This window comes from Chiloscyllium plagiosum, chromosome 6 (assembly GCF_004010195.1).
Source record: "Chiloscyllium plagiosum isolate BGI_BamShark_2017 chromosome 6, ASM401019v2, whole genome shotgun sequence".
In the NCBI taxonomy this organism is placed as follows: Eukaryota; Metazoa; Chordata; class Chondrichthyes; order Orectolobiformes; family Hemiscylliidae; genus Chiloscyllium; species Chiloscyllium plagiosum.
Genome location: NC_057715.1, coordinates 5,951,902 through 5,969,114, shown reverse-complemented (window position 1 = coordinate 5,969,114; position 17,213 = coordinate 5,951,902). Strand labels below are relative to the sequence as shown.

The following is a 17,213-nucleotide window of genomic DNA, read 5'->3' as shown; positions in this document are numbered from 1 at the left end:
AAGCAGTGAAGGAGGCATTAAGCAAGATTTAACTGACACATTAGGAGTGGAATCGTGCCATCTAGCAGGAGACCATTCAGCCAATCATGCACATGCCAGCCCTTCAAACTGCTAACAAGATATTCCTTTCCTTCATTCTCTCCCCATAGCCAAGTTTTCTGTATCACCAACTGTCTGCTTCTCTGCCAATGACGAAATGCGAGGTGCTGCATTTTAGGAAAGCAAATCTTACCAGGACTTTACACTTAATGGTAATGTCCTAGGGAATGTTGTTGAACAAAGAGACCTTGGAGTGCAGGTTCCTGGCTCCTTGAAAGTGGAGTCGCAGGTAGATAGGATAGTGAAGAAGACGTTTGGTATGCTTTCCTTTATTGGTCAGAGTATTGAGTACAGGATTTGGGAGGTCATGTTGCGGCTGTACAGTACATTGGTTAGGCCACTGTTGGAATATTGCATGCAATTCTGGTCTCCTTCCTATTGGAAAGCTGTTGTGAAATTTGAAAGGGTTCAGAAAAGACTTACAAGGATATTGCCAGGTTGGAGGATTTGAGCTATAGGGAGAGGCTGAACAGGCTGAGGCTGTTTTCCTTGGAGCTTCAGAGGTGAGGGGTGATCTTATAGAGGTTTACAAAATTATGAGGGGCATGGATAGGGTAAATTGGCAAAATCTTTTCCCTGGGTTCGGGGAGTCCAGAACTAGAGGGCATAGGTTTAGGGTGAGAGGGGATAGATATAAAAGGGACCTACGGGGCAACTTTTTCACACAGAGTGGTAACTGTGTGGAATGAGCTGCCAGAGGAAGTGGTGGAGGCTGGTACAATTGCAACATTTAAGAGGCGTTTGGATGGGTATATGAATAGGAAGGGTTTGGAGGGATAGAGGCTGGGTGCTGGCAGGTGGGACTAGATTGGTTTGGGATATCTGGTCGGCATGGACGAGTAGGATCGAAGGATCGGTTTCCGTGCTGTACATCTCTATGACTCTATGTTAGTATTACCAACATCCCGTCCCAAACCTGCCAAATCTTCACTTTTCCACCAAACCTATTCAGAAGTTTGAACACCTCAGTTAATTGCCCTTGAAGCTTCTTTTCTGTAAGGGAAGTAATTACAGATATTCTGCACATTACTGGCCGTTATCTTTCAAATGATTCTGGGGAATTTCTCTGCGTAAGGGGTTTTCCAAAGTCAAGTTGCGGTGCCCTTCTACCCCTGTGAGTGAGATCAACAAGGATATGTTTGTGGTGTTAAATAATATTAGTCAAATCGCTATTCTAAGATGTTGTATACGCACTTGGTGGAAAAAAATCTCAAAAAATGGAATAAACTTTGATACATCAAGATTAATTGGATACATTACTTGTAATATGTGAACTTTTTTGTTTTATCTTGATATGAAGGTTAATATGGTGCTGGGTACTTTGAGCTGAAAAATGTGTTGCTGGAAAAGCGCAGCAGGTCAGGCAGCATCAAAGGAGCAGGAGAATCGACGTTTCGGACATAAGCCCTTCTTCAGGAATCCTGAAGAAGGGCTTATGTCCGAAACGTCGATTCTCCTGTTCCTTTGATACTGCCTGACCTGCTGCGCTTTTCCAGCAACACATTTTTCAGCTCTGATCTCCAGCATCTGCAGTCCTCACTTCCTCCTGGGTACTTTGAAACTTGCAATTTGGAGAAGGGAAAATAATGTTAAGCAAATTTTAGATTTGATAGCTCTGTTATAATATCTTAAGATTATTTCAGTTCACTTTCTAAGGGTTGATTTCATTAAGTGGTGCTGCTGGGAGAGAGAGTTCCATTTAGAATCATAGAATCCCTACAGTGTAGGAACAGGCCCTTCGGCCCAACAAGTCCACATCAACCCTCCAAAGAATAACTCGCGCAGACCCATTCCATTACCCTATTATCCTATATTTACCCCTGACTAATGCACCTAACCTACTCATTTCTGAACACTGTAGGCATTTTAGCGTGGCAAATTCATCTAACCTGCACATCTTTGGATTGTGGGAGGAAAGCAGAGTACCCGGAGGAAACCCATGCAGACATGGGGAGAATGTGCAAACTCCACACAGATAGTCACCCAAGGCTGGAATTGAACCCGGGTCCCTGGCGTTATGAGGTAGCAGTGCTGACCACTGAGCCACCGTGCTGTCTAAAGTTAATGGAAGAATACCAAAGCCAGCCATTCAACAAATGTCATAAAGTATAATTGTTGTAAAATTGGTCTCCGCAATACTTACTGTTTTGGTGCTGTAAGTGTCCTTTGCTCGACATTTCCTCCCATCGTGGCTTGCACCAAATGTCATCTTGGGGGGAGGGGTTCATATTTACTTGAGGATCACATGCTGAAAGTATGCAGCGTGGATAGATTATAACGTTCATGTGTAACACAGATGATGCCAGCATTCATTTTGTTAAACCTTGATGCTGCAGCTGCATAGGAAGAGATCAATTTCATGAAAAGATTCATTCATATTAACTTAATTAACACCTTTAATGACAATGAAGGCACGTGTATTCAAATTGTGCATACCTGTTAAGAAACTAATAAAATTAAGTTTGTAGAAAAGTGCAAGACTAAGGAAAAATCAGAAGGTTTAATGGACATCTCTCTCTCTCTCTCTCTCTCTCTCTCTCTTTTTTTCTCTCTCTCTCTTTCTCTCTCTCTCTCTCTTTCTCTCTCTTTCTTTCTCTCTCTTTCTTTCTCTCTCTTTCTTTCTCTCTCTTTCTTTCTCTCTCTTTCTTTCTCTCTCTTTCTTTCTCTCTCTTTCTTTCTCTCTCTTTCTTTCTCTCTCTTTCTTTCTCTCTCTTTCTTTCTCTCTCTTTCTTTCTCTCTCTTTCTTTCTCTCTCTTTCTTTCTCTCTCTTTCTTTCTCTCTCTTTCTTTCCACACACGCGCACACAAATTTATACTTGGTTGTGAATATAGCTTTCTTCGAACCTGTTTTATTAAATAGCTATTGTTTTTAAGGTGGATTTTAAACACTGCGTACATATTTAAAGTGACTGTTCATGTTATAACTGTCTTTGTTCTATAACACAGCATGTATCTGTACGTAATTATGAATTGTTTTTTTTCAATAAAATATTCAGGAACAATTTTAAAAAGGTATAGTCTTCTAACTTTGTCTTCAATAGACTGCACCAAGTTAACTATATTTTAAAATTTTTAAGTTAATATTCGGAGTGCTGATATTGGTAAACCTTTTTAAAACAAAGTTGGATCTGCTATCATAGATGCTATATGCTGAGAAGACTTTTGCTGGTTTAAAACATGCTGGGGGAAAGGACATTTCATTACAAAACCCATTCCAAAGTAGCTGACTTAATAATTTATCTTCCTAAATGTTCCCTTGGTGGAGGCTTTACCTATTTATAATCAACCTGTTCAGGCGTCTCACTTCTGGAGCAGGTGGGACTTGAACCAACGCCTCCTAGCCCAGGGATAGGGACATTACCACTGTGCCACAGGAGACCCTTCGTTGAAGCTTTCAGCTGACAACCTTGACTGGACAGGCTTACTGTTCATGAGTGTAAAGATAGTTGAACCATCAACAGAGCTACTTTTCTGCTCTGAAAAAAAAGCAGGGAGGACTCCCCATGAACAACTCCCAGGTTAGTGAGGAATTAGTCTCCACTGGCTGTGTTTGAGCATGTGGTAGCGCTGACTGCTTTAAGCATTGTGAAGATGAGGGAGTCATGCTGAACCTGAACCTGAACCATGCCCCAGTTGTGACTGGTTGTTTGGGTTGTACTTGTTTTCTATCAGCACATTCGTAGTTGCAATTGGATTGAGAGGCAGATGGAACGTGGGCTGCAGAGAAGCGACCAAGTTGCTTGCAGAGGGAGGAGGAGGAGGAGGAGAAGAGAGAAAAAAACTCTGAACAAGACTCTGCCTGAAGGTGTGTTTTTTGGGAACACTGCTGTTAGTTCCTTCTAAGACCTGAGCACTGTGTACATCATGACCTGCATTTTCGGAAGGAAGTACTCTGTCACCTCAAAAACAGATGCACAGCCTCCGTGTAGGTGAAAGACCCCCAGTGCTACCAATGTATATGAACGTGGCGAAGACCTTGAAATTCTGTGTGTTAGGACCTTCCCAGCTGGAGCAGGTGCTGTATGTAACTTAGCCCAGTTCAAAATTGATTTCTACCTCAAAGGGGTGACTGTGTTTCTTGGTGCCAGAAGAAACTAGTGGGTGCAATTAAAGCACACAGTATAATACATACATGGATTGAGAATTGGTTGGCAGATAGGCAGCAGAATGTGAGAATAAGTGTAAACTGAAAGAACTGTGGATGCTGTAAATCAGAATCCAAAAACAGAAATTGCTGGAAAAGCTCAGCAGGTCTGGCAGCATCTGTGAAGAGAAATCAGACTTAACATTTCGGGTGACCCTTCTGCAGAATTCAGTTCAGGGTCACGCAGTCCCCACCCACCATTACCCTCCTCCGCCTGGTCCAAGTTGTCCTCCCTTTGAACAACTTCTCTTTTTACTTCTCTCACTTTCTTCAGGTCAAAGGGGTGACCATGGGTACCAACATCGGTCCCCATTGTGCTTGTCTCTTTGTGGAGTACATGCAACATTCCTTGTCCCAGTGCTATTCTGGCCCCCACCCATAATTCTGTGTCTGGTATATTGATGATATGATCGGTGGTACTTCCCTCTCTCATCTGTAATTGGAAAAGTTTATTGATTTTCACTTCCAATTTCCACCCTGCTCTCACCTTTGTCTGGTCCGTCTTTTGACTCCTCCCTTCCCTTCCTCAACATCTCTGTTTCTATTTCTAGGGATAGGCTGGCCACCACTATCCACTACAAACCTGACTCCTACAGTTACCTTGACTATACATCCTCACTCTGCTTCCTGTATAGACTCTGTTCCATCCTCTCAGTTCCTCCATATCTATCACATCTGTATTCTGGTGATGCCCCCTCTGAAATGTCCACCTTCTTCCTCAACTGAGGATTCCCCACAATGGTTGACAGAGCCCTCATGTCCTCTCCATGTCCCACAGTTTGGCCCTCACTCCTCTTTCCCTTCCATAACAGCAATAGGGACCCCCTAGTTTTCACTTTCCACCCCACAAACATCCATATCTAATGGAGCATTAACCACTGTTACTGCCATCTCCAGCAGGATGCCAACACCAGCCACAAATACCTGTATATCTGTAGTGTTTGTTCCTTTTGGGACACCCTGGTCTCCTCCTTCATTCCAACAGCCCCATGCCACCATCCCCTACAACTGCCAAAGGTGTAACACTTGCCCATTTCCCTCCTCCCTCCTCAGAATCCAAAGGGCCCAAACATACCTTCCAGGTGAAGCAGCACTTTACCTGCACTTCATACAATCTAGGCTATTGCATTCACTGCTCACAATGTGGTCTCCTCTGCACTGGGGAAATGAAGCGTAGACTGGGTGACCACTTCAGAACATCTCCGCAATGCCTGCAAAAATAACCCTGAGCTTCCAGTTGCCTGCCACTTTAACACCTCACCCTGTTTCCTGGCCAACATCTGTCTCAGGCTCATTACAGTGCTGCAGCAAAGCTTTCTGCAGGAAGAACAGCTTCCTCATTTGCCACTTGGGGACCCTGCAACCTTCTGGACTCAAAATCAAGTTCAATAGCTTCAGGATCTGAGCACCTTCTTCCATGTCCTTAACCCAACCCCACACACCAGGCCTTGACATGGGCAGCTACCACACACAACCCATTGTCAGTTAATAATGGTCACCATTAGCAGCTACTGATTCTCCCTGGCTGACCTTCACCCATTCCTTTGTTTGCCCGGCTGTTTCTCTCTCTCTCTCTCTCTCTCTCTCTCTCTCTCTCTCTCTCTCTCTCTCTCGCTGGGCTTCATCTCCTCCTATCCACCCCTCCCTATCTTCTGCATAAGTACCAACCTTCTCCTCACTACAAATTGTTCTGAAAAAAAGGTCACCGCACCTGAAACATTAACTCTGCTTTCTCTCCAAAAATGCTGCCAAACCTGCTGAATTTCTCCAGCAATTTCTGCTTTTGCAATTAATAATATACTGCAGAGATTGCTTGTTAGGCCCTAGCTGTTCATGATGCACCAAAGGTAACATTTCCAAATTTGCTGACAACACAAAATTAAATGAGGTTGTGAGGCAGTTTCAGGGTGATTTAGACAATTTGTGAGTGGGCAACCACATGGTAGATGAAGTATGATTTGGAGGAGCCAGTGTTGGACTTGGGTGGACAAAATTAAAAATCTCACATCACCAGGTTATAGTCCAATGGGTTTTTTGGAGGCAGCAGCTTGCATGCTTTGAAAGTTAGTGCTTCCAAATAAACCTGTTGGACTGTAACCTGGTGTTGTGTGATTTTTTACAGATAAAGTATAATATGGATAAATATGAAGTTATACACTATGGGTCTGGGAAAACAACAAGACAGTATTACTGAACTGGTGATTACAATGTGACCCGGATGTCATTGTGTACCAGGAGAAAGTGAGGACTGCAGATGCTGGAGATCAGAGTCGAAGAGAGTGGCGCTGGAAAAGCACAGCAAGTCAGGCAGCATCCAAGGAATAGGAGAGTCGACGTTTTGGGCATAAGCCCTTCATCAGGAATGTCCTTTTATCCCAGTCAGTGAATGTAAACAGGTGCAGCAAGTAATTAGGAAAGCACATGGTATACTGACCTTCATTGCAGGAGGACTTGAGTTTACAGTAGGGATTCCTTGCTGGAATTATCCAGGGCCTTGGTCAGAACACATCTGGAGTATTGTGTGCAGTTTTGGCTTCCCGATGCAAGAAAGATTCTGCTTGCCATCGAAGGAGTGCAGCAGTGGTTCAAGAAGCTGGTTAGTCCATTTCTGCTAAACCAGCTTTGAGAAGAGATTGGTTTGACTGAGTGAATTTAGAAGAACGAGAGGAGATCTGATAGAATATTATATGTTTCAAACAGGATTAGACAGACCAGATGCAGGAAGGATTTTTTTCCCGAATCTAGGGAGTCTAGAGCCAGCTGTCACAGTCTCAGGATATGAGGTAGGCCATTTAGGACTGAGAAGAGGAATCCTTTATTCACTCAGAAGGTGATGAACCTGTGGAATTTTCCATCACAGAAGGCTGTGGAGGCCAAGTCACTGAATATATTCAAGAGATTAAGAAATGATTAGATATAAAAGGCACCAAGGGATATGGAGAGAAAGCGGGAATATGGTGTTGACACAAACCCTCAATTATGATTATATTGAATGGCAGGATCGACTCAAAAAGCCAATTGGTCTACTTCTGCTCCTAGCTTTGAGACAATGAGAGCCATGTTGTTTTGAGAAATATTGCTTAGTATGTGACTAGAATGCTGAACCTACAGTCTTTCTGAATGAGTTCTCCTATAGCCGCAGGAGTATGTGCCTCCCTTCACACTGATCTGTCACATCCTCCACAACCTGGCCATCATGCGGTTTCATGATAAATTTGGTTAGAACCTTAGGAAAAGGAGAAGGGGGTGGAATGGATCATGAAGAAGGGATGGGAAGTAAGGAAAAATATCTGAGAACTGTAGTTGCTGGAAATTAGAATTAGTATCCCTACAGTGTGGAAACAGGTCATTCGGACCAATAAGTCCATATCGACCCTCTGGAGAATAACCCACCCAGACCCAATTCCCTACCCTATCACCTGTATTTGTCCCTGACTAATGCCCCAAACCGACACATCCGTGAGTTCTGCAGGCAATTTAGCATGGTCAATTCACCTAACCTGTACATCTCTGGACTGTGGGAGGAAACCCACACACACACGGGGAGAATGTGCAAACTCCACACAGACAGTTGCCCGAGGCTGGAATTGAACCCAGGTCCTTAGTGCTGTGAGGCAGCAGTGCTAACCACTGAGCCACTGGGCCGCCCATAAATCTGAAACAAAAACAGCAATTACTGGAAAATCTCGACAATTCTGGGCGGCATGGTACAGTAAGGATCCAGCCAGACTGTCTGTAAGCATCTCATTAGACTCCAATTTCTATGTACTCCACTCCAGATCCCTCTTAAAGAAAAGTCTTGCATCTGGCTCTGAATGTTTCTGAAGAAGGGTCACTGGAACTGAAATGTTAACTTTGCTTTCTCTACACAGGTACTGCCAAATCTGCTGAGTTTTCCCAGCAATTGCTTCTGCCTTTATTTTTGATTTCCACCATCTGCAATTCTTTGGGCTTTGTTTGTTCAACACGTCAAATATTTCTGTGTGTGCATGCTCATCAACATTCTTCTTAACACCATCCCACTACATCCCCACCTCAGTCCTCTGCATCTAACATCACAGATAGCTGCACTCTCTAGGGAGCTGACATATTCACGGAATCCATAGAATCCCTACAGTGTGGAAACAGGCCCTTCAGCCCAACAAGAGTATCCCACCCAAACCCATTCCCCTACCCTGTTACTCTACATGTACCCCTGACTAATGCACCTAACCTACACATCCCTAAACACTATGGGCAATTTAGCATGGCCAATTCACATAACCTACACATCTTTGGATTATGGGAGGAAACCCGTCCTTTCCTCCTGCTTTGTTCAGGGGGGTACTGATATCTGCACATTTGGATCCTGTTTCTGCACCAAATTGTGAAGTATGTACAATGTCTGTAGGTGAGCTGATTACTGCAAAGTGTGAAATGGAGTGACAGTGTCCTCTTGGTGTTCAATCTGCTGCATCACCACCTGACCCGATGGGAGATTTTTGATAACTGAAAGGAGAAATGCCAAGGGGAGGCTGATGGTGAGCAAAGTGTGACAGTCTGGTGGAAATAAGAGTTGCATGCTGACATAATTTGCATTGTTACATCATCAACAACTTTGGGATGAGAGGAAAGTGGAATGTAGGAAGTTGGGTCAGGCAGGGACGTAACACATCAGACTTCCAATGCTAACATCAGCAATGGCTTCTCTAATTGTGGTGACTATGCTGTCTTCTATTGGAGAGTGAAGGCATGCTAGCAAGCTAATTTCCCACCAGTAAGCCACTCATACTACCTCTGGTTATGTGCCCCGTGGTCCTGTGAAAGAGCTGGAATGTGTCATTAAGTGGCGCGCAATTTGTTTGGGTGGTCTAGCTGTGATGGTCGAATAACTGACTGTGTTCATACATGAGGCTAGAAACAGTGCCAACTGGATGAGATTTGGTTTTTATTCATTCATGGGATGTGAGCATTACCAATGTGACCAACTGTCCATCTCTCATTTCCCACAAAAGCAATGAGTGTTAAATAAGGGGTTATAATTGATCAAGATCGTCGAACAGTGTGTGAAACTAATGGCTTAATTGTAAGATAATGCCATTTGAAGACTTATTCGCTGAACGTGATGACTGATTAAGTTATTGACCTTCTGTCGATACTGCATTCAAAAAGTCTTTCAGGTGATACGGTTAGTGTTAATTTCCATGGCTATCTGTTCTCTCGTACTTATTGCTGGAGAGCCTTCTGATAAGATGACCTAACACCTCCTGTTTTTCCCCCTTCTGTGCTGTATCAGAATTTGCTTTGAGGTGCTGTTTGTACTCTTTTGTAAGTGAATCGTCCCCAGCTATTTCCAGTGGTTGCTCTACGCAAACTTGACCAGGTACAAGCTGATTTAAGTGATGCACACTAACTAGCTGTAAGTGGTGGCAGGTATGCAGTCACTCAGTGTTGTGCTTAACGCTGTGCTACATAGAGATATAATATGAAGAAAGATTAGATTAGATTACTTACAGTGTGGAAACAGGCCCTTCGGCCCAACAAGTCCACACCGACCCGCAACCCACCCTTTCCCCTACATTTACCCCTTTACATAACGCTACAGGCAATTTAGCATGGCCAATTCACCTGACCTGCACATCTTTGGACTGTGGGAGGAAACTGGAGCACCCGGAGGAAACCCACGCAGACACGGGGAGAATGTGCAAACTCCACACAGTCAGTCGCCTGAGTCGGGAATTGAACCCGGGTCTCTGGCTCTGTGAGGCAGCAGTGCTAACCACTGTGCCACCGTGCCACCCACATATAAATGAGCAGGCAGTACAAAATTTGTGTTCTGCTTGGAATGCTTTGAACAAATGGACAATAATTGTACATTGTAATCCCTGCAGTAGTTTTTGGGCACAATTAAACTTTCAAAGAATTGAAATGAATCTTGACAGCTTTATTTGTAAGCTAATGGAGAAATTAACTGTTATAAAGGCACTGTATTATACATTTCTTATGGGTATGATTTTAAATTGCCGCATCTAAGATTTCTCTGGCCCCAAAGTCATGGTTTTGGATATACCAAGCTTACAACTGGCCCCTTTGTCAGCCTTGTTATGATAAACATACAGGAGAAGGCAGCCTCACTAATGCAGCTTTTGCGCTACATTATAACTGAATGTTAAGGATCAACCCAGGTATTAGAGATAATATTACGTGGATTAAGCTATGCCCATTTTTTTAACGTTACATGTAGGTGACTTTTCACCCATAGCCATTCTGATGTTTCATTTTATACCATGTATGTTGACCGCTGTTCTTGGGGGGGGGGGGGGGCGGCGGGGCGGATTTTCAGTGTTTCAAAGGCGACTTCATTTACTGACACTCGTAGTATTGTCATAGTTTGGTGTTCTAAATTATTCTTTATTCATCTTCAGTGAGCTATGAAGAGTATGTTTAGCAATGTTAACGTCAAATCTCTTCAACCTGTCTTATTTTTCCTTAAATTTGTTTTTAAATTTGTCTTTGTTTTTGTATTCATCATTTTTGCATTTGGTCAGAAGTCACATGACACTAGTTATAGTCCAACGGGTTTATTTGAAATCACAAGTCAGCACTCCATCTGATTAAGGAATAGCGCTTCGAAATCTTGTGATTTCAAATAAACCCGTTGGACTATAACCTGGTGTTGTGTGACTTCTGATCTTGTCCATCCCAATTCAACACCGGTAAGTCCACATAATGTTTGTATTTGTATAGTCACAGGTAACTACAATATATTTTTTAAAAAGCAGCTTTTTGGAAAACTCTTCCAAACACAGAGTAAGATATAGATTTTAGAAAATAAAGTACGATTTGGGAGATGATATTTTTGTAATCCAAACAAAATTTGTTGAAGAATCACATTCTTCCTGAGAATATACCCATTTTTGACGTCACTATTGGATAGACGGAACTGGGAATGTTCTTGACCCTCAATTTTAAAGAGTTTTTAATGAATACAAATATCCTTTGATGTATTGCAGAAGCCTTTGTTCAAGTGCGTGTGCATTCAGGTTGTATTGGTGTTGTTGTGGAAGTATTATAGTTTGTGGTATTGTTTAGAAAAAAAAACTTTGTATGCCATGATTTTTGGCAATTTTAGTACCAAGTTGGTAGTCAGCAATGTGAAAGCAATGGCCACAAACAGAATGCCTAGTCAGCAGTATTTCTTTTACTGAACACAAACAGTTGACGTGACAGTGTTGTTGGGACAATTTTCTAAATCAAAGACTTGCAGTCCTGATGAAAGGTTATTGACCTGAAACACTTTGTCTGTTTCTCGCTGCAAATGTTGAGTTTTTCCAGCCTTTTTTCATTTCTACTGCATTTATATTGGCCCTTTCATAATCTCCAAGATGCCTCAAATGTTTTACAGCTACAGAATTACTTTTAAGCTTTAATTGTCTGTGTAACATTCACCAATTTGTGCACAGGAAGTTCCCAGAAACAGCAGTCAGATAATGACCAGAATATCTGTTCAGTGATGTCAGCTGGAGTGTTCATAGGATCCAGTCGAGATGGAATCCTGGTTTAGACCTCATCCAAAACACAGCAATTCCAACGTTATAACAACCTTTTGATGCAGCAAGTTGAAGATGTAATCTGGGCTGACACTCCAGTCTAGTATCAAGGAATGTAAGCCTAGACTTGGCACTCAAATCTCTGGAGTGGGAAACAAATGCTCTCCCTTCTGACATATGTCACAGTTGAAACAACTTCATTAAGCTCTCTTGTTTCAAACCATAAACAAGAGAAGCTGAAGTGCACCTGTCCCCTCTCCTGAAATCTTATTTCTCCCAAAGTATTGTTGTCTATTTTTCTGACCATTCATTAATGGAACTTTAGTCTGAATTTTATCTCTGACTTCACAATATGTCTCCTCTTTGACATTTTATTACTGTGTACACATATTCTTAAATAGATGTTGATTTCATAACAGAGATGAGATGTTAATTATTTATCAAATTTGAATATTAGAGTGTGATTGCAATAGACTAAAACATTTTTACAGAGGAGCATAATTATTTATTTCCACTGCAAAAGTTTTAAAAAATGACTCTTCAGTTCAGTCTTACAAGTTAGAAAGCAATTTGTTTTAAGACCTAATATGATACATAAGGAGAAGGAATCGTTCTGAAACTGGAATATATTTCTGATCTCCTAACTGAAGACTGAGTGGGTGGTTGAGTCCCCATTGGCTCTAAAGTAGGAACGTTTCTTATCTTAACAGTTGGCTTCATAGATATAGTCATTTGACATTGATGTTCACGTGGTAACAGTAACTGGTATTACAGCACAATGTTTCGAGTGTGCACTATATTTTAGACTGTAACTGTTTAACTTTTTAGTAGAAGGCATCTTTGGTGCCTGGATTTTCTATTGTGGAGACAGCAGAACCATAAATCCGAGGACAAATGACCTCTTACTGGAGCTGTAGTATTGATGGGATTGTATTACACTGGCTGACCCTGCCAACCCACTATGAGCAATTTTTATTGGAACTATTTTTAGGCAGCCTGTGCATTCCTGCAGTCTTTTCCTTAATGATAAGGATGGATTTAAACTTCTAACCATACAACTCATTTGTAATTTTCTTCCCTGCAGCTCGGTGGTTCTTGTATTTTCCCTGCTGTCATTGTGGAGCAAGTACCCAATGCAAACCTGCTGCAAGACTATTCTGGTCTTTCTTGTGATGAGGAAACTAATGGAATGATTAATGACAGCTCACTGGATGTTGCCGAAGAGCAAGTTATTGGAACGGACATCACACTTTCAGGTTGGTTTGTTCTCTTTTTTTTTGTACTCATTCTCTTTCATACCATTGCAATCAACAGCAAGACGCCCTGCACCAATAGCAAGAAAGGTAACAAAAATAAGAGGTTGAAAAGGCAACCTTGGAATACAAGGAAAATGAATGAAGTTACTTCAATGAAAAACGTGACAAGACAAAATAAATAGTCCCCTTTGTCTGAGCAAGAATGAGCAGAGACGATATAAAATAAACAGTACAATGTTAAAGAGTTTGGAATTAAAGAGGCTTATGGGGTGCATGCACAGAACTTTGAATATGCCATTGTCAGTTGCATATTAATTGTATTTAACAATATGCAGATGGTGGGCATTAACTGGTGATTGACTTGAGCCCCTGCTGATAGGTAGGTAGATACTGAACTTTGGTCATTAGGTACAGAGGTTAGAGTTAGCTTCGTTGTCACAGACTTGAATGTGTGCAGTGAAAAGTTTGCAATATCACCGCTTATTGTGCCATCTGAGGTACAAGATACCTAGGTACAGGTAGTTAAGTAATTGGTACAGAATTGCAAGAGTAATAAATAAAAGTACAACATAGAGGGGAAAAAAAAGTACTCTATTGACAGTCCTTTCGCCCCCGTCCGTGCCAGCACTGAGCCTCCAGATCGCACTGGGCTTCAAATCTCAAGGCCTCACCTCCAGTCTGTAAGGGGCTCCCCTTCCCCCGACGCCCTCCCCGCTACGCCCTCTGGGCTGGGACGCCCCTCCCTGCTACGCCCTCCGGTCCGTGACTCTCCTCTGGGCCTTGCCTCCTGTACCAACCTCTGATCCGGGAATGAATTCCTCCATTCCCCTCCGAGTAAGTAGACAGTTGGAAGATGGAAAGAAAGCAGCAAAAGAACGGTTGGAGCAGAGGAGTTCCAGCTGGAGCATTCTACCCTGCCGCCAGCTTGGACTGGAATCCTATGTTTGTATGATGTACTTCTGTAAGTAAACATAACTGTGAAAATATTGATTCCAGTTATATCCTTCACTAATTGGCTTTCAGGAATAAAACAGTTCTGTCAAGTTCATAAACCTGTTGAAGAAAAATATAGAAGTCAGAGCTTTATCAATAAAGGCACGTAATATAAAAAAGATTAAACTAAAGTTTTATGAATCAATTGCTGAGGCCAAGCTGAAAAATTGTGATAATTTCTGGCATCTTACATGAGAAATGATGTCAAGATCTTGAACAGGGTAGAAGCCTATTGACTAGAATCAAGAACTGGTTGCCTTACTGTTGGGAGGATGTGATTGAACTGGAGACGGTGCAGAGGAGATTTACCAGGCTGGTGCCACGAATGAAAAGCCTCAAATATGAAGAGAGACTGGGTTTGTTTGCTGTGGAACCTCGGAAGCTGAGGAGGGATCTGATTGAGGTATTCAAAATTATGAGAGGTCTCGACAAAGTGGATTGGGAGAATGTCTTCCCCATGGCAGGCATGTCTAAGACCAGGACGGCTTAATTTTGATATGAGGAGGAGGTGGTTTAGAGTGGAAATGAGGGAATATTTTCATCTAGACAATTGTAGAAATATGGAACGTGCTGCCTGAGAAGGTCGTCGAGGTAATTCGCTTACAACGTCTTAAAGTATGTGGATGAATGCTTAAAATGCTAGGGCATAGTAGGCTGTGGGCTAAGGGTAGGTAAAATGCAATTAATGTAGTTGGAGTTTGTTGGTCAGCATAGACATGGTAGGCTGAAGGGCCTGTTTCTATGCTCTGTGACAGTTCTGACATTGAGTTTCCAGGCTGAAAAGGAAATACAATAGAAGAAAACAGTAAGACTACCTTGGATAGACTCTGGAAACATTTTCATATTTCTTTAGAGGACAATGTAGAGTTTATCTGTGAACTTTTGTTTTAATTGTGCAAAAAGGATTGTGTTTGTTACCTGATTTAAAACTGATGTTTTTCATCTTTGTGACATTAAAGGCCTTAAGGCATGATCCCTTGTGACATGCATTCAGCTATTAGATGGAATTTTGAATTAATTTTTTTCAGGTTTCAGTCTTTATAAAGATTGTTATAAATGTTGAAGGGGTGCCTAAGCACACCAAACCAATCAAAGGGGTCATAGAAGTGAGTCTCTGGAGATTCTGTTCCATAAGGACTGTGATGATCCAATGAGAGACTGTTCATTAGATGTGCATCTTGTTGGTAGCCATTACATGGGACTTTGGATGGAACATTTTGTTGATTAATGTAATTTAAGCTGGAATGGTTCCATGGAAAATGAAAAATTCAACAAAATTAAAACCAGTTTGGAAAAATATAGAGAATACCGATGATGTTAAATTCATACAGAAAACAGTGAATGCTTGTAACTATGTCAAGTGTATCTTGTTATATAAACTATTTAGAATTAAATGTATCCTTTTTTAAAATACACTTCTTCACCTGTTCATTAGTAATTGAAAAATATTGATTTTAGTTTGTTTATTGCAGTAAAAGTTTTCATTAGTGAAATCTTGTCCAGCGGCATTATTTCCATTGGTACAGTGAGGGTTCCTTTCCTTTTTGTAGGTCTCTACATGGATCATAACATTGCAGTTAATAAAATCTAGCTCTGAGAATTGGCTACCTTGTTTTCAATGTTGTACTGTCTACACTTCACAACATACTTTATTAATAGGCTGGCCAGCTGTCTGGACTGACAAAAAAAGTGCCAAAAGTTATTTCTTTATACAAGGCAGGAACATGAGCAGGATCATCACAGACAGCCATATGATGAGTGCTGCCAGAGACATTGACCACTTTGTTTGCCAGGTTTACTGTGAAGGCATTGTAGTTTTCTTCTTCTTGGCAGCTTTTTCAAATGTGATAGGGTTGGGGGGGGAAGTGCAGCATGCCAAACGGAGGAGAGAGATGCTGAATTTTCTCAACAGCAACAGGAATAAGAGTTGTCAGAAACATACTCCCTGGGAAACTAATTAAAGTTATAATTTTCAAGTGAGGTGACCCCTTAATTGGCATTGAGACAGGTTCTGTCTCTAAGGCCAGTCAGTAGCTTCCAGTGAAAGCTGGAGGATCAGAGATTGCCCAGTTTCAGAAGAGCACCCAAGGACAGTACAAGGTTGAATGTGTCAACGTTTTTCAGACACAACTTAAAATATTTAAGAAAACACATATTTAAGAGCGATCATAGTGTCGTGATTGTCATGATGTCAGCCAGATGGACCTCAGAATATGAGTTCCCTGATTGGACTGGGGCAGTTAGGGAGCCCTGGCTGAAAAATATAAACAGGAATGTCAGAGGTTCTGTTCACTCTGAGAGCTAGCTCTGAGGGAGCTGGGTCAGAGTCAATAACTCTCCATCAGTAAATACAGGGTGACTCGGTGATGGGATACCAGCCTCTGTGCAAATATTTCGGTGGCGATGAGAAAAAAGCACATTCCTGAAGAAATTCACTGTCAACAGTCGGTGCATTGGGGTCAGCATTTCTGGCATCATTCGATCCTGCCATCGAAAACTGGGCCCAGTATGTGGAAAGAATGTGTTGTTTTTCTGGTCATGATATGGAGTTGCTGGTGTTGGACTGGGGTGTACAAAGTTAAAGATCACACAACACCAGATTTTGAGTGTCTAGAGTTTGAGTGTCTAGATTTTGGAGCACTAGATTTTGGAGTGTCGCTCTTCATCAGGTGGTTGATGAAGGAGCAGTGTTCCCAAAGCTAGTGTTTTCAATTAAACCTGTTGGACTATAAATACTTAAAATAGTGATGGAAAAGAATAGACCAGATCTAAAAGTTGAAGTTCTAAATTGGAGAAAGGCCAATTTTGATGGTATTAGGCAAGAACTTTCAAAATCTGACTGGGGGCAGAGGTTCGCAGGTAAAGGGATAGCTGGAAATTGGAAAGCCTTCAGAAATGAGATAACGAGAATCCAGAGAAAGTATATTCCTGTCAGGATGAAAGGAAAGGCTGGTAGGTATAGGGAATGCTGGATGACTAAATAAATTGAGGGTTAGGTTAAGAAAAAGAAGGAAATGTATGTCAGGAACAGACAGGATAGATCAAGTGAATCCTTAGAAGAGTATAAAGGCAGTAGGAATATACTTAAGAGGGAAATCATGAGGGCAAAAAGGGGACATGAGATAGCTTTGGCAAATAGAATTAAGGAAAATCCAAAGGGTTTTTACAAATACATTAAGGACAAAAGGGTAAC

General features: G+C 41.8%; 1 protein-coding gene across 3 annotated transcripts in view; it reads left to right on the top strand.

The window, feature by feature from the left end:
- Nucleotides 1-17,213, top strand: part of LOC122550440 (ETS-related transcription factor Elf-1-like) — a 140,696-nt gene that overhangs the window by 53,913 nt on the left and 69,570 nt on the right. For all 3 annotated transcript variants that reach the window (XM_043691174.1, XM_043691175.1, XM_043691173.1), the window contains exon 3: nucleotides 12,856-13,027. In XM_043691174.1, coding sequence (XP_043547109.1) covers nucleotides 12,856-13,027 — 172 coding nt within the window. The remainder of the gene's footprint in view (nucleotides 1-12,855; nucleotides 13,028-17,213) is intronic.